At 44.1% G+C, this 24,160-nt stretch overlaps 1 protein-coding gene across 1 annotated transcript in view; it reads left to right on the top strand.

Moving 5' to 3' along the window:
- acad8 (acyl-CoA dehydrogenase family, member 8) overlaps positions 1–24,160 on the top strand; it is a 73,663-nt gene that overhangs the window by 30,571 nt on the left and 18,932 nt on the right. Inside the window, exons 4-8 of the mRNA XM_055660944.1 lie at positions 4,345–4,454; positions 10,675–10,751; positions 10,914–11,051; positions 16,453–16,588; positions 22,850–22,947. Of these exons, the coding sequence (XP_055516919.1) occupies positions 4,345–4,454; positions 10,675–10,751; positions 10,914–11,051; positions 16,453–16,588; positions 22,850–22,947 (559 nt within the window). The remainder of the gene's footprint in view (positions 1–4,344; positions 4,455–10,674; positions 10,752–10,913; positions 11,052–16,452; positions 16,589–22,849; positions 22,948–24,160) is intronic.

Below are 24,160 nucleotides of genomic sequence, written 5' to 3'. Positions count from 1 at the left end.
ACACTGTTAAGGCTAGCTCCATTACACTGAAGTTTTTCTCTGGAACGTCGGAGCTCGAGGGGTGACGTGGTAGAAGTATAAAAATATTATGAGAGGCATAGATAGGGCAATCAGTCCGAACTTTTTTCCCAGGTTGGGGATGTCCAACACTGAGTGGGGTAATTAATGGAGATGTATGGGCCAATTTTGTACACAGTGAGTTGTGCGACCTGAAACGCACTGACAGGGATGGTAGTGGAGATTGATATCATAGTGTTGTTTGAGAGGCTTTTGTACATGGTACATAGGTACATGGAAGTGCAAGGAGTGGCGGGATATGGATCATGTACAGGCAGATTAGGCAATTAGGATCATGTACAGGCAATTTAACCTGGCATTATGTTCAGCACAAACATTGTGGGCCAAAAAGCCTGTTCCCGTGCTGTACTGTTGTATGTTCGAATACTTGTCAATGATCTGGGCTGACAAGTGATGTAGATAGTCCTCGTGACCAGTGGTTCCTTGGGTACAACCTATTGCCTGGCCATCAAAGAACTCACGCCACAGGAGGTGGGAATTATCTGCTGTCTCTGCTGATGCAATAGATAGACACACATTCCCCTCCCCCTGCTGTCATCCCTTGCTTTTTATTATTTAGAAACATAGCCTCACATGCCAAGTAAGGGCGTTAGTTAGCTCTACCTCAACCACTCCCATGCTAATTATCTGTCTTCCACATCTCTGTTGGTGACAATAATAATTTAAAATGTTAACCATTGCCTGTCCAGTGAGAATAAAAATCTTTGCCAATTCTATCAAATCTTCAACACTAAAAATAAACCTCTCTTTTATCACATGGGCCTGTTAACATGTAGAAAAGGTCCCATTAACCTTGATGTATTGTCACAGCTCGTGCAACTCCCTTTTATGCGCTCTGGGAATGCGACACAATCTGAGTTCTATATTGTTCCACGTGTGACTGTACTTTATCTTTGGCATTCTCTAAATTCTTCGGTCAGTGTAGACCAACAACGTTTGCAGTCCCAACCGTCCCATTCTTCCTCATGCCTATTCAAATTACTTTTGAAGGCAGTGATCGATACCTTTCTGCTGTGAATCCTGGATACAATCTTGCGTTTTTAAAGAATTTCCTCAGACCCTTCCATCACCACCATTGAACATTTGGTCCCGATGTTAAATCTATCCTCCTGCTGGAACATTTACTCTGTGAACAGCATCACTCTATTTCCCCACTCTGAACCTGTCACCATCCTGTACATCTGGTAGATCTCTCAACCTTGTGCAACAGCTCTCCAGTCTAATCCTGTAGCTGAAATCTCCCACTAGGACCCTCACATATTTCCCAACGTGTGGTGACAGAACTGATTGCGATGCCCCAGTTGTATTTGAACCAGTGCCTTGTACAACTTCAATGGAATTTCTATGCTTTCTTAATGAATGTCAAAATCCCATTTGTTTTACTAACTGGTCCCCACGTGACAAAATTTGGTGATAGCGAGAAAGGTTTTCTAATTTGGAAATATATATTAGATGGAAAACTGGATAGAGGGTTGGCAGATGGAACTTAATCCCAACAAAGGTGAGGGGACACATTTTGGGAAGTCAAAGAGGAGTAGGGATAAATCGAAGGACACTTAGGAACATTGATGAACAAAGGGAGCTAAGGGTCCAAATCTATAGCTGCTTGAAAATTGCATCATAGGTGGTAAAGAAAGCATGTAGCATAACCATATAACCATATAACAATTACAGCACGGAAACAGGCCATCTCGGCCCTACAAGTCCGTGCCGAACAAATTTTTTTTCACCTTAGTCCCACCTGCCTGCACTCATACCATAACCCTCCATTCCCTTCTCATCCATATGCCTATCCAATTTATTTTTAAATGATACCAATGAACCTGCCACCACCACTTCCACTGGAAGCTCATTCCACACCGCTACCACTCTCTGAGTAAAGAAATTCCCCCTCATATTACCCCTAAACTTCTGTCCCTTAATTCTGAAGTCATGTCCTCTTGTTTGAATCTTCCCTATTCTCAAAGGGAAAAGCTTGTCCACATCAACTCTGTCTATCCCTCTCATCATTTTAAAGACCTCTATCAAGTCCCCCCTTAACCTTCTGCGCTCCAGAGAACAAAGACCTAACTTATTCAACCTATCTCTGTAACTTAGTTGTTGAAACCCAGGCAACATTCTAGTAAATCTCCTCTGTACTCTCTCTATTTTGTTGACATCCTTCCTATAATTGGGCGACCAAAATTGTACACCATACTCCAGATTTGGTCTCACCAATGCCTTGTACAATTTTAACATTACATCCCAGCTTCTATACTCAGCATACTTGCTTTTATCGGTCAGGGCACAGAATATATAAGGTGTTCAAGAAGGAACTGCAGATGCTGGAAGATCAAAGGTACACAAAAAGTGCTGGAGAAATTCAGCGGGTGCAGCAGCATCTATGGAGCGAAGGAAATAGGTGACGTTTCGGGCCGAAACCCTTCTTCAGACTGAAGAAGGGTTTTGGCCTGAAACATCACCTATTTCCTTCGCTCCATAGATGCTGTTGCACCCGCTGAGTTTCTCCAGCATTTTTGTGTACCACAGAATATATAAGTTGGGATGTTAAGTTGCTACATTAGAAAACACTGGTCGGACCGCATTTGGAGTATTACGTAATTGTGCTGGAAAGAGTGCAGTGGAAATTCACCAGGATGGTGCCTGGATTGTGGGGAGAGATATGATAGGCTGGGCTTGCTTTTCCTAGAATTAAGGAGGCTAAGGAGTGACCTGATAGAATTTGAGAGACATGGACAATTGAACAAAACCTTGTTCGCACAGTACGGGTATCAAAAGCATGAGGTTTAATGCGAAAGGAAAGATTTTTTTAAATAGATTTACGGGTAAAGTTTCTCACTTAGAAAGTGGGTGATATCAGGAATGCACAGCCTGAGGAGATGGTGGAATCGGGTACAATTACTATAGTTAGTCATTTGGACAAACTTAAATAGGCGTGGGGAAGAAGGTCAGCATGCTTAACGTTATAGTCAAGTCAAAAGTGTTTAATTGACATTTGTACCAACAACAGAATAATGAAATTCGTGCTTGCAGCAGTAAAATAGGCCTGAAAACACATGTATAGTGTTCAGCAGTCTGGTGGTTGTTGAGAAGGACTGGTCCTTAAACCTGGTTATCGTGGAGTTTGCGTGCGTCCTTTTTGAGACAGCACTTCCTATAATCTTTCCTGTAGATGCCTTTGACATTGGGGAGGTCAGTGCCCGTGATGACAATAGACAATAGGTGCAGGAGTAGGCCATTCGCCCTTTCGAGCCAGCAACGCCATTCAATGTGATCATGGCTGATCATCCCCAATCAGTACCCCGTTCCTGCCTTCTCCCCATATCCCATGACTCCGCTATCTTTAAGAGCTCTATCTAACTCTCTCTTGAAAGTGTCAAGAGAACCGGCATCCACCGCCCTCTGAGGCAGAGAATTCCACAGACTCACAACTCTCTGTTTGAAAAAGTGTTTTCTCATCTCCTTTGTAAATAGCTTACCATTTATTCTTAAACTGTGGCCCCTAGTTCGGGACTCCCCCAACATCGGGAACATGTTTCCTGCCTCTACCGTGTCCAAACCCTTTATAATCTTATATATTTCAATAAGATCCTCTCATCCTTCTATATTCCAGAGTATACAAGCCCAGCCGCTCCATTCTCTCAGCATATGACAGTCCCGCCATCCTGGGAATTAATCTTGTAAACCTATGCTGCCCTCAATAGCAAGAATGTCCTTCCTCAAATTAGGGGACCAAAACTGCACACAATACTCCAGGTGTGGTCTCACCAGGGCTCTGTACAACTAATCTCTTTCATTCCTGGGCATTAGAGTTGCTGAACCAGGCCGTGATGCAATTCGATGCATTCTACCGTACATCTGTGGAGAAGTTCCAGAGAGTATTCCTCAACATACTGTATCTTCTCAGGATGTAGAGGCTTTGATGGGCTTTCTTGATGGTAGAATCAATATTCTGGGCCCAGATAGGTGGAGAGGCCCTAAATCTGGCTCCAGAACATCATGTTGTCAGGTCAGATGTGGCTGAATTTGGATCCCACTGCTCTGCATTGAAAATTTGACAGAAATATTACTTTTAATTGAATTGTATTGTAGATTAACTCACTGCATACGTCTGAGGGAAACATAAATCGTTCATGTATGAATAATATGTCATGAATGCCAACAGTGCGGCCTGGGTGTGATATGGTGTGCTATCTGTTGAGACACCATTTGAGCTGGTGCAACTGAACCAGCTTACATTCAAACCTGTCTCCTCTGCCTTTACAGCATGTGTGCCTGGATGATTGACAAGTTTGGGAATGAGGAGCTGCGCCATACCTACTGTCCACCTCTGTGCAGCATGGAGAGCTTTGCTTCCTACTGTCTCACCGAGCCAGGTCTGAGATCCCTCGTAAATATCCCACACCAAGCATGTCTCCCTTTACCCATGATCAACACTGGCAAAGCCAAGGCTTTTCCCTACCTCTAGTTGTTGGTTAAAACTTCTATACTTCTGCTGCATTAACTGGTGTGTTCAATAGTGCCTGCCAACCATTTGCAATTGTCACCCATTTGTGTGAAATTTCAGAGGCCAGAATGGCACTCAATAAATGAGACAACATTTTGGACTTTGGAGATAATGAAATTGCAATTGGGACAAGTTGTCTGGCTTCACAAGTTTTGATTTACAGAACTGGAAACTAAGTTGGGCAACGGTAGAGTTGCTGACTTACAGCGCCAGAGACTATACTGTATAGACTATAGTGATAAAGAGCGGAAACAGGCCCTTCGGCCCACCAACTCCGCACCGACTAGCAATCATCCTGTACACTAACACCATCCTACACACCAGGAACAATTTACAATTTTTACCAAAGCCAATTAACCTGCAAACCTGTACGTCTTTGGAGTGTGGCAGGAAACTAGAGCATCTGGAGAAACCCCATGAGGTCTAAGGGAGAACGAACAAACTCCCTACAGACAGCACCTGTAGTCAGGATCGAACCCGGGTCTGTGACGCTGTAAGGCAACAACTCTACCGCAGTGCCACTGTAACCCAGGTTCGATCCTGGCTACGGGAGCTGACTATACGGATTTTGTATGTTCTCCCTGTGACCGCGGGGGTTTTTCCCAGGTGCTCCGGTTTTCTCCAAAGACTTAGAGGTTTGTAGGATAACTGGCTTCAGTAATATTATCAATTGTCCCCAATGTGTGTAGGATAGTGCATGTGTACAGGCAAAAGGGATTGTTTCCACATTGTATTTCTAAAGTCTAAAGTAAAAGATAAGCAAGGAATTGTATATTTGTATTGCATGATGAAAAGAAACAGATAATTGGTGATAAAAGGAAATGTGAAGAAACCTAGCAGACTATAACTTAGTAAAAGGTCTACCAGAGATACAAGAAGAAAGTATGAAAAGGATGCGAGATATATCAAAACAAATTATAAATGGGTATAAATATAATACAGAGAAAGAAGAGTGGAAAGGAGAATGTAGAAACAAGGAACTTCAGATGCTGGTTTGTTCAAAAGGACACAAAGTGCTGGAGCGGGCCAGGCAGCATCTCTGGAGAACATGGATAGGCGATATTTTGGGTCAGGAAACTTTAGACTGTTCCTACTTGTTCAAAAAGCAGTATGTTGCCCATTTGAGCTGTGTGATGGCTTTGATGGACAAAGCACAACCGGAAGGATTGAGTCATAGTCAAACAGTGACAATACGGGCTCATCAGCCCATCACCCTACACTAATCCAATTTGCCCACATTAGGATATATACTTAGATGCCTTGCCTATTTAAGTGTATGTCCACATGTCTCTTACAAGTAGTAAGATCTGATTTCACCACCTCCAGCAGCACATCCTAGATATCAACCAGTCTCGATATGACGAATAATGTCCCCCTCAGAACCCCTTTAAAGCTCCTTTCTCTCACCATCAATCTCTTCCTCTATCATGGGAAATGGGACTCTCCACCCTATCTGTCCCTCTCGTAATCATGTATACTTCTGTCTCTCGGCCTCCTGTGCTCTGGCAAAAACAAGCCTATCTTATCCAATCCCTCTTCGTAACTAAAATCCTCCAGTCCAGGCAACCATTTCCTCTGCCCTCTCTCCCGTACAGTTACATCTTTTAGAACAATCATATCCGATCACTTTTTGGGGGGCATTTTTGTAAAATTCATATTAGATAGTCTTAGACTTGTTATTTTTCCCCTTTATTCCTTCTAACTGATCTGCTTCAAGTTTCATCCAGTTTTTGAATTTTTGGAGTCATGGTGAGACACAGAGTCATACAGTTCAATGATGCTAATGTGGCCATGCCAATAATCATTCCTATCTATACTGATAGACACTTGAGTCATAAATACCGGAGTCATATAGGTACAAGAGCCCAGAGAGATACAGTATGTAAACAAATACTGCTCAACAGATAATTTGTTCAGATAACAGATACAGCATAATCCTCCGACATTTTCGCCACCTCCAACATGATCCCACCACTGGCCACACCGTCCCATCTCCTCCCCTTTTGGCTTTCTGCAGAGACCACTCCCTCCATAACTGCCTGGTCAATTCGTCCCTTCCCACCCAAACTACCCCCTCCCCTGGTACTTTCCCTTGCAATTGCAGGAAATGCTACACTTGTCGCTTTACCTCCCCCCTCGATTCCATTTTGTCTACTAACAGTATGTAAACAGGTACTTCGACCCATCAAGCCCATGGTTTACAATCAACCAACTATTTACACAAATCCTACATTAATGTCATTTTTTATTATCACCTTATTCTCATCAACATGCCATACATAAAGGGAAATTTACAGCAGGCATTTGGTATGCTTGCCTTCGGTGGTTGGGACATTTAATATAAGAGTAATTATGTCATTTTAGCTTTATAGCACTTTGGTTAAGCCATATTTGTAGTATTGTGCACAGTTCTGGTCACCCCATTATGGGAAAGATTTGGAGGTTTCACACCGAAAGAGGTTTAGTAGAAGTCTTTCATTGTTAACCAGCACCTGCAGTTCCTTTTATCTCCTTACCTGCTTAGATTAGAGGGTATTAGCAATAAAGCAAGGTTGCATAAACATTACTTGTTTTCTCTGGATTGTCAGAGGCTAAGGGGAGACCAGATAGAAGTATTTAAACTCATGTGGGACATTAATAGGGTAAACAGTCGAGATCTTTTTACCAGAGTAGAAATGTTAAAGACTTGAGGGCATAGTTTGTCTGGGGTGGGGGGGGGGGGGGGGGGGGGGGGGGGGGGGGGGGGGGGGGGGGGGGGGGGGTGATAGTGGCATTGAGAGACTTTTATTTATGCACATAGACATGAAAGGAATGGAGGGATATGGATCATGTGCATGCAGAGGAGATTATTTGAAATTAGTATCATGTTTGGCACAGTTCTGGGTGAAGAGCATATAACCATATATAACCATATAACAATTACAGCACGGAAACAGGCCGTCTCGACCCTTCTAGTCCGTGCCGAACACATATTCTCCCCTAGTTCCATATACCTGCGCTCAAACCATAACCTTCCATTCCCTTCCCGTCCATATAACTATCCAATTTATTTTTAAATGATAAAAACGAACCTGCCTCCACCACCTTCACTGGAAGCTCATTCCACACAGCCACCACTCTCTGAGTAAAGAAGTTCCCCCTCATGTTACCCCTAAACTTCAGTCCCTTAATTCTCAAGTCATGTCCCCTTGTTTGAATCTCCCCTACTCTCAGTGGGAAAAGCTTTTCCATGTCAACTCTGTCTATCCCTCTCATCATTTTAAAAACCTCTAGCAAGTCCCCCCTTAACCTTCTGCGCTCCAAAGAATAAAGCCCTAACTTGTTCAACCTTTCTCTGTAACTTAGTTGCTGAAACCCAGGCAACATTCTAGTAAATCTCCTCTGTACTCTCTCTATTTTGTTGATATCCTTCCTATAATTAGGCGACCAAAATTGTACACCATACTCCAGAATTGGCCTCACCAATGCCTTGTACAATTTTAACATTACATCCCAACTTCTATACTCAATGTTCTGATTTATAAATGCCAGCACACCAAAAGCTTTCTTTACCACCCTATCTACATGAGATTCCACTTTCAGGGAACTGTGCACAGTTATTCCCAGATCCCTCTGTTCACCTGCATTCTTCAATTCCCTACCATTTACCATGTATGTTCATGCATTGTACTGTCGTATGTTTAATGTTTATTATTTAACTGGGTGTACACAACAGAATATTGCCATACAAAGTGTAGATTAACCACATTAATCTCTGCCAATATAACCTTCCTCACATATACTATGCGTGACACAAAGTTTGAATGTAAAGCAAGTAAGAGTACGAGGAAATAGTTTACTGGAAATGCACGTCCGTTTAAAAATGAGGTTGATAATGTGCACTTGGAGTATTATGTACAGTTTTGGCCATTCTCCTAGAGGAAAGATGTCATTAAGCTGGAAGGAGTGCCGAGAAGTTTTACAAGGATGTTGCCATGACTTCAGAGGCTGAGCTATAGGTAAAGGTTGGGCATGCTAGGATTTTATTTGGAGCACAGGAGGCTATATAAAATCCTGAGGGAAATAGAGAGTTGAATGCACAGACTCTTTTACCATGGGAGGGGAATCTAGAAGGGATAGGTTTTAGGTAAGAGGAGACGGGTACATGGATTGGAAAGATTTGGAGGGATAAAAACTCCACATGGGAAATGTGCAAGCTTAGATTGTCATCTTGGTTGGCATGGACGAGTTGCATTGGAATACACAAAAGTGAGAATTGATGGTTTTGATGTGCGCAGTAAGAATCTGTTGGGAGTTGCCCGTGGAAATGCTGAAGAGGATTGATTGGCTGAAAGATCCACATGGAAACAGGCCCTTCAGCTCACCGCCAACCACCTATCACCCATTCACTTTAGTCATAAGCAGAAGGTGCAAACTTCACACAGACAACGCCCGAGGTTGCAATCAAACCTGGGTGTCTGGTGCTGTTACTAGCAACTCTAACAGCTGAGATGTGCCGCCCCAGGGTATTACCCCTCACGGGAGACCTATGACTGGGGAATGTACTTACCCTATAAGGAATTGTCCATTTAAGTTTGTGATGAGAGGGAATTTCCTCTGAGGGTCATAAACTTGGAATAAAGTTACGTCAGAAAGTTGTAGGGGGCAACTTATCTTGCATCTTTGCCCTGAGTACATATGGATTTTTGGACCACAGGCTAGTGAAAAGTTAAGGGCAGCATGAGGTTAGCCGTGATCTTGTGGCAGGGCAGATTTGTGGCCTCCTCCTGTATATCTGTTCTGTGCAGCACACACAGGGATTGGCTAGACCTTGGATGTGTATATCACAAGTTTCTCTGAATGTTACAAGGGCTTAAAAAGTCAGAATATGAGTGGCAGCTGCAAGATGTAACATTAAACACTGCAATGGCGCTTCAATCGCTGCATCTGCAGTCTGGAATGCTCAGACATTGTGGACGTTTACACATGCAAATCCTTTACTTTTTTTAAGAGAATAATGTTACTGTTTGAAGTTTAGAAGTCTGTGGATGATCCAATTGCAGTTTAAAGTGGTTGGATGTTATACTTAGAGGCTATTGCTATGGTCAGAAAATCAAACTTTCATCTTAAATTGGAACTTGAACATTTTGGAGTGAAAATAGGAACTGCTACTTTCAAAGTGAAGTGGATGTCTGGGATTTTTACCCCAAAAGGCTCTTCTGGCAGTCTGTTGAAATAGTTAGTAATTAATATTGTTGGCATCAAATTATACAGGTCAGAATGTCTAGGAAGGAACTGCAGATGCAAATTTATACCAAAGATAGACACAACATGCTGGAGTAACTCAGCGGGACAGAATCATCTCTGCCTGACCTGCTGAGTTAATTCAGCACTTTGTGTCTATTGTCCAGGTCAGATTTGGGTATGAGAAATGAGCATGTGTCTGGGATTGTGGGGTGTTGCTGTGAGTGAGTCAGAGGCACTCTGTGTCCTGCCATGTAACCCATTCTCCCATTATGCGGTTTCTCCCATGTCAAACGAGTCATCTCTTATGGGCAGCAGTTCCAGCGACACACATAACCATCAATACCTCACCCATTGGTTAATCATGGTGCCTACGATGCATTTGTCAACCTGACCTTCAATAGTGCATCGTTATTTCTGGGAGTGATAGGGACTGAACATCATTCTGCATTGGGGTGGTGCAGCGGGTAGAGCTGCTGCCTCATGGCACCAGAGACCCACGTTGTATTTTGCGCTCGGGTGCTTTCCACATGGAGTTTGCCTGTTCTTCCTGTGACCACGTTGGTCTCTCCTCTGAGTTTTCCAGTTTCCCCCACATCCCAAAGACGTGTGGGTCTGTAGATTTAACTGCCTTTTGTAAATTACCTCCAGTGTTTAAGGAGTGAATGAGAAAGTAGGATAACGTTGAACTGGTGTTTGCATGGACTCGGTGGGCCGAAGGATCTGTTTTCCTGATGTATCTCCACACTAAAAACAAAACTAAAATGTCCTCAGCCCTCTACAGTCATGACTGAAGAAGTGATGGGTGTGAAGGACTGTTTGCACTGGAGTGTATCCATGTTACATTGTCTGATTCCACCCGACAGGAAGTGGCAGCGATGCAGCTTCACTGATTACCACGGCAAGGCGAGAGGGGGATTACTACATCCTCAATGGTGCTAAGGTAATAACACAGAGACGTGTTTGCTCCCTACACTGGTGGTGGTTGTAGTCACGTGCCTCGGTTGTTTTGTTGGTTGATTACCTCATTGAGAATGGAGTATTGTAGACAGATGAGACCTCCCAGAATGACTGATCAATGATTCAGAAACTCTTACTTTTTCAGGCTTTTATCAGTGGAGGAGGGGATGCAGACCTGTATGTGCTGATGTGCAGGACTGGAGACAGAGGCCCGAAGGGAATTTCTTGCCTGTTGGTGGAGAAAGGAACAGCTGGACTCAGCTTTGGCAAGAAAGAGAAAAAGGTAAATGCCTGCACTCAATGGGGCAGGCTCTGTATTTTCATCAATGCAGCAGCAAAAATCACGGACAAGAAAAGTGCTTCCTGCACACAAGCTTATCCCTCTGATGTTATAACTCTGGAAAAGGCTACTCTGGAGAAAGTTACTACAGCATAATGTTTATGGAAATGCCCCTGGTAGCTTATTGCTTGATTCATTGTGCGAGTCAACTTGCCGAATGGGCTGTATAATACATCAACACATCACATCATTGTTATAAGTGTTAGAAGTACGTGTTGCAGGCATTGTCTGCATCCTTACCATTTGTTATTCTTTTGGCGGCATCTATAGAAATGGAATGGAATACTTTATTGTCACATGTGACAAGGCACAGTGAAATTCTTTGCTTGCAAACCCAAGGTATGCAAATACTCACCACAAACGGCATTGACACAGTTACAAACTACCCCCACCGGCTCCTCCTATGTTTCCCCCCCCCCTGTCAAACGGCGGTCACCCCGTGCCGGGATCCTCCATTATTCTTCCTCCCCCCTCACAGTAGGTTGGCTTTTGATTTGCCACAGCAAATGTAACTCAGCACTCAACATCATGCTGCTAGCTGGTAATGATGTGATGGATAGCATGAAAACAAAGCTTTTCAGTCTATCTTGGCACCTGTGACCATAATAACCCTATACCTAATGTCAGGAGATGACACAAAGACAGTGACAGGAAGTCATTGGTAAAATCATGCCATTATGTATTTGCATGATTCATTTGAAATGCAGATCAGATATTCAAGCTAGTAAAATACATTAAAACTGGTCCAAACTTTAGAGGCTAGAGGCCTTGGAATCCCAGTAGATAAATTAGATTTAAAATTGGCTTGGTACTAGAAGACAGAGGGTGATGATGAAACATTGTTTGTATTTGAAGCTGTAACCAGTGGTGTATCACAGGAACAGTGGCTGTAATATACACAAACAATGCAGATGCAAATGTTTAAGAAGGTTCCAAGGTCAGTTTATTGTCACGTGTACCAGTTAAGGTACAGTGAAATTTGAGTTACCATACAGCCATACTAAGTGAAAAGCAACACGACACACACGCACATAAAAGTTAACATGAACAACCACCACAGTGGATGGATTCCACATTCATCACTGTAATGGAAAGCAATAAAGTTCAATCTTCTTCCTATTTGTTCTCCCGTGGTCGGGGCAGTCAAACCATCCGCAAAAGCCCCTCAGCCGACGATCGAAGCCCCCATCGGGGTGATCGAAACTCCTGCGTCGGGGCGGTTGAAACTCTATCCGCAGCATGGAGCTCCCGAGTCGGCCTCTTCTTACCAGAGACCGCGAGCTTCACAATGTTAATGTCCACAGGCCCCGCGGTTAGAGCTTCGATCCCCGGCAAAGGGATTGCAAGCTCCGCGATGTTAAATTCCCGTAAACTCCCGCGGCTTGGTGCGCCGGGTCGGTCTCCAGGAAAGGCCGCCAACTCCACAATGTTAGGCCGCAGTGGGGACGGAGATACGATACGGAAAAAATCGCATCACCGTCAAGGTAAGAGATTGAAAAAAGTTTCCCCCAACCCTCTCCTACACCACCCACATAAAACAAACCAAGGAACACTAAAACATACTTTAAACACACACTAAAAATAACAAAGAAAAAAGGACAGACAGATTGTTGGCGAGGCAGCGCTGCAGATGCTGGTTTAAACCAAAGATAGACACAAAAAGCTGGTGTAACTCAGCAGGCCAGGCAGCATCTCTGGAGAGAAGGAATGGGTGACGTTTCAGGTTGAGACCGTCGTCAGACTGCAGCCACCCATTCCTTTGGCAGTGATGCTGCCTGTCCCTAAAGACCTGTAAGGACTCTATCCTCTACTCCCAATTCCTCCGTCTACGCTGCATCTGCATCCAGGATGAGGTGTTCCAAACCAGGGCATCGGAGATTTCCGCATTCTTTAGGGAACGGGGGTTCCCCTCTTCGACTATAGATGAGGCTCTCACCAGGGTCTCTTCGATATCCCCTAGCTCCGCACTCACTCCCCATCCCCCCACCCGTAACAAGGACAGAATCCCCCTTGTCCTCACCTTCCACCCTACCAGCCGTCGCATACAACACATAATCCTCCGACATTTTCGCCACCTCCAATGGGATCCCACCACTGGCCACATCTTCCCACCTCCTACCCTTTCTGCTTTCCACAGGACCACTCCCTCCGTAGCTCCGTGGTCAATTTGTCCCTTCCCAACCAAACCACCCCCTCTCCTGGTACTTTCCCTTGCAATCGCAGGAAATGCTACACTTGTCGCTTTACCTCCCCTTCGACTCCACTCAAGGACCCAAGCAGCCTTTCCAGGTGAGGCAGAGGTTCACCTGCACCTCCTCCAACGTCATCTATTGCATCCGCTGCTCTAGGTGTCAACTGCTCTACATTGGTGAGACCAAGCGCAGGCTTGACGATCACTTCGCCTCCGCTCAGTTTGCAATAACCAACCTGATCTCCTGGTGGCTCAGCACTTCAACTGCCCCTCCCATTCTGAATCCAACCTTTCTGTCCTGGGCCTCCTCCATGGCCAGAGTGAGCACCACCGCAATTTGGAGGAGCAGAACCTCATATTTCGTTTGGGTAGTTTACACCCCAGCGGTATGAACATTGATTTCTCCAATTTCAGGTAGTCCTTGCTTTCTCCCTCCTTCCCCTCCCCTTCCTAGCTCTCCCACAGCCTACTGTGTCGGCCTCTTCCTTTCTTCTTCCTGCACCCCCCAGCCCCACCCCTACATCAGTCTGAAGAAGGGTCTCAACCCGAAACGTCACCTATTCCTTCGCTCCGTAGATGCTGCCTCACCCGCTGAGATTCTCCAGCATTTTTGTCCACCTTGGAGGACTAATAAGAACAGGATGTATAGAGAGAATGGTGGAACCCAATGGAATGGTGAGGAACAGAAACCTTGGTGTACTGATCTAAGGATGCTCCAAGTTGGAGCAGAAGATAAGAAGGTGAAGAAGATATGCAGATACATGTCTTCATCAGTCAGGGCATTTACTATAGGAGCGGGGAGTTAGTAGTTTCAACTCCATTAAACATTGCTTAGGCCACTGCAGGAGTACTGTGTGCAGTTCAGGTCCCCACACTAGTGGAAGGATGTGACTGCACTGGGGAAGTGCAGGGAAGTCTCGCTGGAATGTTGCCTGAGATGGTGGGTTTCATTTATGAAGAGAGAGTGGATTTTACCTTTATCAATACCGTCTGCCATTTAAAAACAAAATCAAATTTAATAAAACAGCCAGCATGCAAATTGTTTAAAATCTTACCTCCCTCTAACCCAGCCCAAAGTTCATGGTCTACTTGGCTGCAGTGATTGCTGCTTTTCTGTATTTTCTGTGAGATTCGGACTGTAGGCATTGGAACCCACCACCATGCCTCCATAATATCCTCCACTTGCACCAGCAGGGTCACTGTTTTTTTCAGCCAACCCCCTCGGCTCTGGCAGCTCTGTTGGGCAGATCACGTTAGTATTCCTGACATCAGATTTCCAAGAAGACACCTGGTTCCGAGTTCTACCCATGGGAGGATATCACCGGGTGGCAGAAAAAAGTTTAAATAATGTTCTCAAAGCTTCCTTGAAAAGGTGCAGCATCACTAAACTGAACTGAACTGAACTGAACGTTATTTATAGAGCACTTTAAAAACAACCACTGTTGCAACAAAGTGCTGTACATGACTAATCATAAACATAAAACAAAACAATAAAAACATCAAAAGACAGTAAAAACAATAAAAAACAATAGAAACACTAAAACAGGAGCAAAGTCTCATGCAGGGTCGAAAGCCAAGGAATAGAAAAGGGTTTTAAGACTAGTTTTGAAAATGGAAAGTGAAGGGGCCTGTCTAATGTGCAAAGGTAGAGTGTTCCATAATGTCGGAGCAACAACAGAGAAGGCTCTATCCCCTCTGAGCTTCCGCTTAGACCTCGGTACCTCCAGGAGCAGCTGATCAGCTGACCTGAGGCACTGAGCAGGAGCGTAGGGATGGAGCAGCTCAGAGAGGCAAGGCGGGGCGAGACCATTTAAAGATTTAAAAACAAATAAAAGAATCTTAAAATGAACTCTAAAGTACACAGGCAGCCAGTGGAGGGAGGCCAGAATAGGCGTTATGTGCTCCCTCTTACGTGCTCCAGTTAAAAGGCGAGCAGCAGCATTCTGAACCAACTGGAGACGTTCAAGGGAAGATTGGCTAACTCCAAAATAAAGTGCGTTACACTAATCCAGCCGAGACGATTGATTGGTGGAAATTGCTGGTGTGTGATCGCTCAAAGTGGAGGAGGTGTTTGGGGGCAGTGCTGGGAACGTTGAGGCAGGAGCGGGTGGAGGCCCAGCACGTGCGGGCGGCAGAGAGTTGCTGCCTCACAGCGCCAGAGACCCGGGTTCCATCCTGGCTACGGGTGCTGTCTGTACGGAGTTTGTACGTTATCCCCTTGACCTGTGTAGGTTTTCTCCGAGAACTTCAGTTTTCTCCCACACTCCAAACCTACAGGTTTGTAGGTTAATTGGCTTGGTATCAATGTAAAAATTGTCCTTTGTGTAGGATAGTGTTAACGTGCGGGGATTGCTGGTCGGTGCGGACTCGGTGCGTCGAAGAGCCTTTTTCCACACTGTATCTCTAAACGGAACGAAACTAAATAAGCAGCAGACCATCAATCTGTCAGACACTCTCCTATGCTGCCGGTCTCACAGTGGCCTCAGCTGCCACTACAGAACCACATAGCACTGGGATGGAAGTTAGATATCCACTATCCCTAGGGACAGTCTGGAAGTTAAACCAATTATTGATCCATGTCTCTAACTGAAGTTAGTGGAAGCATTGCTTTAATAAATAAACCACAAGGAAGGTTTATTTAGTAAAGCAAAGAGCTAAATAGATATCTCATTTATTGAGCTATCATTTCAATATTATTGAAGCTTCACAGACCTCGGTAACCTTAGGTGCCCATATTGATTGAATGAATGAATGAATGAATGAATGAATGAATGAATGAATGAATACGTTTATTGGCCAAGTATGTACACATACAAGGATTTTGCCTTGGTGCTCCGCTCGCAAGTAACAACACGACATACAGTAAACCATTAAGAATAAAACATTAAAACATTAAGAATAAAACATTGTAGTTTAAACATGTGAATGAAATAAAATACCAGAGCAAAAGGAGGCTACAGACTTTTGGTTATTGAGCTACTGCTCGTGGAAAAAAGCTGTTTTTATGTCTGTCTGTGGTGGCTTTGACGACAAAGCCTAGGCGGCTATGCGGCTGTGGTGGCTTGGTGTGGACTGGGAACCACTTATTTACATTTCTAACATACAAATGTGGATGCTTGGCATACTTCGCTCACTTCCGGCTTGTTCTTTCAGGTTGGGTGGAACTGCCAGCCGACTCGAGCTGTGATATTGGAGGACTGTGCCGTACCCATCAGTAACTTGATTGGACGTGAGGGTGATGGCTTTTCCATTGCAATGAATGGACTAAACGGAGGAAGAATTAATATTGGTAAGAAACTCTGGGGCAATCAGTTCAGGGACTTATACCCCTCAGCTCAGTTATGATTCATTTAATGGCGTCAAACACTCTTACACACAGTGTGCTGTCTTGATGGGTTCTCCTTTCATCCTGCCACTGAGCTGTGCTGATACCCCACCCTGCACCCCACAGATGTTTATTTAGTTCTGTTTTGAAAGTTACTGTTCAATCACCTTGTATCACCTTTGCAAGAAATTGATCAGAGTCTGATATCAATTGTAGAGAATATGATGGACTCTCTTATTTAGGAAGTAATAACGGCATTTTGAAAATAACGGTAGGGCTGATCAGAGTCGCCTTGTATTTCTGAAAGGAAAATCATGTTTGACACATGTAGTTTTTATGAGTTGTAAATATTGGAATAAATTAAGAAGACAAACGATATGTTAGTCTTTGCAATGAGGTCAACGATGCGGTGCATTTGGACTTTCAAAAGGCCTCTGGTCATTTGGACAGGCTTGTGGATGGGAAAGGTTTTGAAGGAAATCATCCATATGTAGGCAGATTGGACTCGTCTAAGGAAGCACCTTGGTTGTCAAATGGTGCCAAAGGCCTTGTGTCTATGTTTTATGATTATGATTACGAAAGACATTCTTGCCATAGAGGGGGTACAGAGAAGGTTCACCAGACTGATTCCTGGGATGGCAGGACTTTCATATGAAGAAAGACTGGTTAGACTCGGCTTGTACTCGCTAGAATTTAGAAGATTGAGGGGGGATCTTATAGAAACGTACAAAATTCTTAAGAGGTTGGACAGGCTAGATGCAGGAAGATTGTTCCCGATGTTGGGGAAGTCCAGAACAAGGGGTCACAGTTTAAGGATAAGGGGGAAGTCTTTTAGGACCGAGATGTGAAAAACATTTTTCACAGAGAGAGTGGTGAATTTGTGGAATTCTCTGCCACAGAAAGTAGTTGAGGCCAGTTCATTGGCTATATTTAAGAGGGAGTTAGATGTGGCCCTTGTGGCTAAAGGGATCAGTGGGTATGGAGAGAAGGCAGGTACAGGATACTGAGATGGTTGATCAGCCATGATCATATTGAATGGCGGTACAGGCTCGAAGGGCCGAATGGCCTACTCCTGCACCTATTTTCTATGTTTCTATGTGACTCTTAAGTGTCATACAGCTCATTAAACTAAATTAGAGTGCATGGTATTGGAGTTTTATTCTAAAGTTGATTGAGAATTGGTTGCTTGACAGGACACAGGGCACAGCAGTAAGTAGCACATCTGAGGTTTGGTGGTTTCTGTGATTACAGAGACAGTGTTGGTTCTGGAGTGTACAGAGACAGTGTTGGTTCTGGAGTGTACAGAGACAGTGTTGGTTCTGGAGTGTACAGAGACAGTGTTGGTTCTGGAGTGTACAGAGACAGGTTTGGTTCTGGAGTGTACAGAGACAGTGTTGGTTCTGGAGTGTACAGAGACAGTGTTGGTTCTGGAGTGTACAGAGACAGTGGTGGTTCTGGAGTGTACAGAGACAGTGGTGGTTCTGGAGTATACAGAGACAGTGTTGGTTCTGGAGTGTACAGAGACAGGTTTGGTTCTGGAGTGTACAGAGACAGGGTTGGTTCTGGAGTGTACAGAGACAGTGGTGGTTCTGGAGTGTACAGAGACAGTGTTGGTTCTGGAGTGTACAGAGACAGTGTTGGTGGTTCTGGAGTGTACAGAGACAGGGTTGGTTCTGGAGTGTACAGAGAGGGTTGGTTCTGGAGTGTACATAGACAGGGTTGGTTCTGGAGTGTACAGAGAGGGTTTGGTTCTGGAGTGTACAGAGACAGTGTTGGTTCTGGAGTGTACAGAGACAGGGTTGGTTCTGGAGTGTACAGAGACAGTGTTGGTTCTGGAGTGTACAGAGACAGTGTTGGTTCTGGAGTGTACAGAGACAGTGTTGGTTCTGGAGTGTACAGAGACAGTGTTGGTTCTGGAGTGTACAGAGACAGTGTTGGTTCTGCAGTGCATCCTGACTGATGGCCAATGTACCAAAAGCCTTTTTGACCATCTACCTGTAGCGCAACTTTCAAGGAACAATGTATCTGCACTCCTAGATCCCTCTGCTCTACAACATTCTCCAGAGCCATGACATTTGCAGTGTAGGTCCTCCCTGGTTTACATATGCATTTAATCCATTAACCATTCCTCAGGCCACTTGCCCAACTAATCAACATCGTGCTGCAAATGGAGATAACCTTCTTTGCTATATACAATACTACCCACTTTAATGTCATCCACTATTTTACTAATGCTGCCTTCCACATTCTTATCCACATCGGTGATATAAACCACATACAGCAATGGGCCCAGCATTGATTCCTTAGACACACCACGAGACACCCAGTCCAAAAAACAACCTTCCTCCAACACCCACTGCTTCCTTCCATGATGCCGATTCTCTGTCCAATCGGCTATCGTTCCCCAGATCCTATGCGATCACCATGCAGAGCTTCCAGAGTAGCCTATCATGCAGAACCTTAACAAATGCGCTTTCCCGTTCATATAGACCACGTCTAAAGCTTTGTCCGCATCTAACCTTTTTGGTTACATTTTCAAAAAACTTAATCAGCTTCATAAGACACTATCTCCCATGTACAAAACTATCCAGACCATCCCTAATAAGCCCCTGTCTATCCAAATGCATGTATATCTTATCGCTCAGAATCTTCGCTAGTAATTTGCCTACTGCAGATGTTGGATTCGCTGGTCTATAGTTCCTAGGTTTCTCCTTGCAGCCCTTCTTAAATAGAGACACAGTATTAGCCACCCACCAGTCTTCTGGCAACTCACCCGTGTCTAACGATGATTCATACAGTGCCCATAATGGTTGGGACAAAGACCCATCATTTATTTATTTGCCTCTGAACTCCACAATTTGAGATTTGTAATAGAAAAAAATCACATGTGGTTAAAGTGCACATTGTCATATTTTAATAAAGGCCATTTTAATACATTTTGGTTTCGCTATGTAGAAATTACAGCAGTGTTTTTACATAGTCCTCCCCCCCCCCCCCTCTCCCCCCCCATTTCAGGGCACCATAATGTTTGGGACACAGCAATGTCATGCAAATGAAAGTAGTCATGTTTAGTATTTTGTTGCATATCCTTTGCATGCAATGACTGCTTGAAGTCTGCGATTCATGGACATCACCAGTTGCTGGGTGTCTTCTCAGGTGATGCTCTGCCAGGCCTGTATTGCAGCCATTTTTAACTTCTGCTTGTTTTGGGGGCTAGTCCCCTTCAGTTTTCTTTTTTTTCTCTTCAGCATATAAAAGACGTGCTCAATTGAGTTCAGATTGGGTGATTGACTTGGCCACTCGAGAATTGACCATTGTTTAGCTTTGAAAAACTCCTTTGTTGCTTTAGCAGTATGTTTGGGATCATTGTTGTGCTGTAGAATGAACTGCCAGCCAATGAGTTTTGAAGGTACACAAAAATGCTGGAGAAACTCAGCGGGTGCAGCAGCATCTATGGAGCGAAGGAAATAGGCGACGTTTCGGGCCGAAACCATTCTTCAGATTGATGGGGGGTCGGGGGGAGAAGGAAGGAAAAACGGAGGAGGAGGAGCCTGAGGGCGGGGGGATGGGAGGAGACGGCTCGAGGGTTAAGGAAGGGGAGGAGACAGCAAGGGCTAGCAAAACTGGGAGCATTCAACGTTCATGCCACCCGGACGCAAGCAACCCAGGCGGAATATGAGGTGCTGTTCCTCCAATTTCCGGTGTTGCTCACTCTGGCAATGGAGGAGACCCAAGGCCAAATTGGAGGAACAGCACCCGCTGAGTTTCTCCAGCATTTTTGTGTACCTTCGATCTTCCAGCATCTGCAGTTCCTTCTTGAACAATGAGTTTTGAGGCATTTGTTTGAACTTGAGCAGATAGGATATGTCTATACACTTCAGAATTCATTATGCTACTACCATCAGCAGTTGTATCATCAATGAAGAAAAGTGAGCCAGTACCTTCAGCATCCATACATGCCCAGGCCATAACACCCCACCACCGTGTTTTACAGATGAGGGGATATGCTTTGGATCTTGGGCAGTTCCTTCTCTCCTCCATACTTTGCTCTTGCCATCACTCTAATACAAGTCAATCTTCATCTCATCGGTCCACAAGACCTTTTTCCAGAACTGTGGTTGCTCTTTTAAGCACTTCTTGGCAAACTGTAACCATCCTATTTTTGCGGCTAATCAGTGGTTTGCAACTTGCAGTGTAGTCTCTGTATTTCTGTTCATGAAGTCTTCTGCGGACAGTGATCATTGACAAATCCACACCTGACTCCTGAAGAATGTTTCTGATCTGTCTGGCAGGTGTTTGGTGATTTTTCTTTATTATAGAGAGAATTATTGTGCATCAGCTGTGGAGATCTTCCTTGGCCTGCTAGTCCCTTTGCGATTAGTAAACTCACCTGTGCTCTCTTTCTTCTTAATGATGTTCCAAACCGTTGATTTTGGTAAGCCTATGGTTTGGCTGCTGTAACAGTTTTATTCTTGTTTCTCACTCATAATGGCTTCTTTGACTTTCATTGGCACAACGTTGGTCCTCATGTTGATAAACAGCAATAAAAGTTTCCAAAGGTGATGGAAAGACTGGAGGAAAAACTAGGTGCTGAGAGCTCTCTATTATTAAGGAGGCAATTAAACACACCTGAGCAATTACAAACGCCTGTGAAGCCATGTGTCCCAAACATTATGGTGCCCTGAAATGGGGGGGCTATGTATAAACACAGCTGTAATTTCTACATGATGAAACCAAAATGTATAAAAATGGTCTTTAATAAAATCTGACAATGTGCACTTTAACCACATGTGATTTTTTTCTATTACAAATCTCAAATTGTGGAGTACAGAGGCAAATAAATAATTGATGAATTTTTGTCCCAAACATTATGGAGGGCACTGTATCAGCAAGGAAGCCGACAATTTCTTCACCAGCTGTCCTTGGATATATTTGATCAGGACTAGGAGATTTATCTACCTCCAGATGCCTTAGGCCCTTCAGTATCTCGTCGACCTTAATACGAACTGTCCTCAAGTATTCTTTATTAAGTCTCCCATTTCCCAGTCTTCCTCCACAGTAAAAACAGATGCGAAATACTCATTGTGGATCTGGCCAATCTCTTGTGGTTCAACACAGAGATGGGCACCCTAATCTCGCCCTAGTCACACTCTTTTCCTTCTGTGCATAAAATCTCTTTAGATTTTCCTTAATATTATCTCATAACATTATATGTGGATTTTCCTTTATATTATCTCTTATCTCCTTTTTGCTCTCCTAATTTCCTTCCTAAGTATACACCTTGGTTTCCAAAACCCCTCCAGGGATACACTTGTTCCCAGCTCCATATACCTGGCCTATGCCTCCATTTTCCTGACCAGAGCCTCAATTTCATCATAAAAGCTTACTTAGTGTTAACACCTACTTAACTGTGGCTGTTCTCTGCAGTAAAATTAGTTCCAAGGTTGGTTGATTGGACCTTGTAAATTGCCTCTGTTGGACAAAGGACATTTATTGTCACATACACACTGGTGTATTGAAATTTGAGTTGTGTAGATGAGTGGTGGAATCTGGGGGGAGGGGAGGGGTTGATGAGAATCTGGGGAGGAATAAAAACATGGGATTCATGTGTGATTTGTAAATAAGTGGTTGATGGTAAGCATGGACTAAAGAGAGACACAAAAAGTTGGAGTAACTCAGCGGGACAGGCAGCATCTGTGGAGAGAAGGAATGAATGACGTTTCAGGTCGAGACCTTTCTTCAGACTAGTTAAGAATAAGGGAAATGAGAGATATAGACGATGATGTAGAAAGATAAAGAACAATGAATGAAAGATATGCAAAAAAGTATGACAAAAAGGATCAGGCCATTGTTAGCTGTTTGTCGGGTGAAAACGAGAAGCTGGTGTGACTTGGGTGGGGGAGGGATAGAGAGTGAGGGAATGTCAGGGTTACTTGATGTTAGTCATACCACTGGGCTGTAAGCTGCCCAAGCAAAATATGAGATGCTGTTCCTCCAATTTGTATTTAGCGGACTTGATGGGCCAAAGTACCTGTTTCCACTTTGTGTCTCTCAATGACAGTATCTATGACTCAAGTGGCGATTATGTTCCCTCCTGTAAAAGCCTTATTGATTCCATCCTTATAGACCATCATTTCAAACGGGAGCTGCAAATCTCTATATGTGTGTTTTTGTTTAATATTTGGTTCAACCATTTCTAACACACTGCCTTTGTGATCTTTGCAGCTTCATGCTCATTGGGTGCGGCCTATGCTTCTATTCTTCTAGCTCGAGATCACCTCAAAGTCCGCAAGCAGTTTGGGGAACCTCTTGCCAACAGTCAGGTATGGAGTCTCTTCCTCTCGGGGTGCATTAGCGAGTTTAGAGCTAGAGCAGGGAAACAAGCTCTTCATCCCACCTAGTCCACGCCAACCATCAATTACTTATTCACAGTACTTCCATGTTATCCCACAGTCTCATCCACTCCCTTCTTACCGTGACCAATTAATCTAAAAACTCACACATGTTTGGGATGTGGGAGGAAACCAGAGCACCCAGAGGAAACCCATGTGGTCACAGGGAGAATGTGCAACCTCCACGCAGACAGCGCACAAGGTCAGCACTCTATTGAGGATTAAAGTCTAGATCATTCACATCCAATGGTTCCTTGTCATCTTTTAATCTGGACAAAAGTGCCACCTGTCCTTTTCCCCTCCATAGGTGCCAAGGTATGGAGAAGCAATGCTTGGAAACGTGTGTGCATTATTCCAGGTGCTAGGGACATCTGTGAGGGTCTGTGATGTTCAGGGTGAACATTTCAGAGATTTTATGGCTTTGGATGGAGGAGTCGCAAGTGTAATAATTGGATTGAGTCATCAGGAAAGGTAACACAGCACAAAAGGTTGTGATATTATGGAACTGGGGAGGCAGAGTTTGTACCCCATTTCTCTCACTCACAAAAGCACCAAAATTAGGAGGAACAGCCATCAAAATATATAATCTCCCACGATTCATAATGAAGCAGGTTTTACGTGCAGGCAACACAATCACTGTATTTTTATCATTGCATTAATAGTACACAGCTGCATTACTCATCCATCCTTGGTGGGGAGAGAGAACATGGAATTGTGCCATTGGGATGTGAGTGTGATCCCACATTAAATCACTATGTGACAGTCTCATGGGGGTCAAAGGACTGGAATTTATTAAATATTAGAAGACATTTTTTTTCCAACAAAGAGATGTTTTAATTTATAACCTAACTGATTACTTAGGATTGGGAAGGCCAGTTTTGAGGGTGTCCATCAGGGAGTGCATTCTGATGTCTGAAGAAGGGACTCGACCCGAAACGTCACCCATTGCTTCTCTCCGGAGATGCTGCCTGCCCCGCTGAGTTACTCCAGCATTTTGTGTCTTATCTAGGGTGTGCATTCATCTTGATCATGGCTGATCTGCCCCAGGCCTCTCACCAATTCACGTAGCTCTCAGTTCCCTGATCTTCCTTAAATATCTCTAGCAATGCAGCCTCCACCATCCTCCAGGGGAGAGAATCCTAGT

This window comes from Leucoraja erinacea, chromosome 32 (genome assembly GCF_028641065.1).
Source record: "Leucoraja erinacea ecotype New England chromosome 32, Leri_hhj_1, whole genome shotgun sequence".
Classification (NCBI taxonomy): domain Eukaryota; kingdom Metazoa; phylum Chordata; class Chondrichthyes; order Rajiformes; family Rajidae; genus Leucoraja; species Leucoraja erinaceus.
Note: the sequence above shows the minus strand (reverse complement) of the source record. Positions and strands in the feature narration are given on the sequence as shown.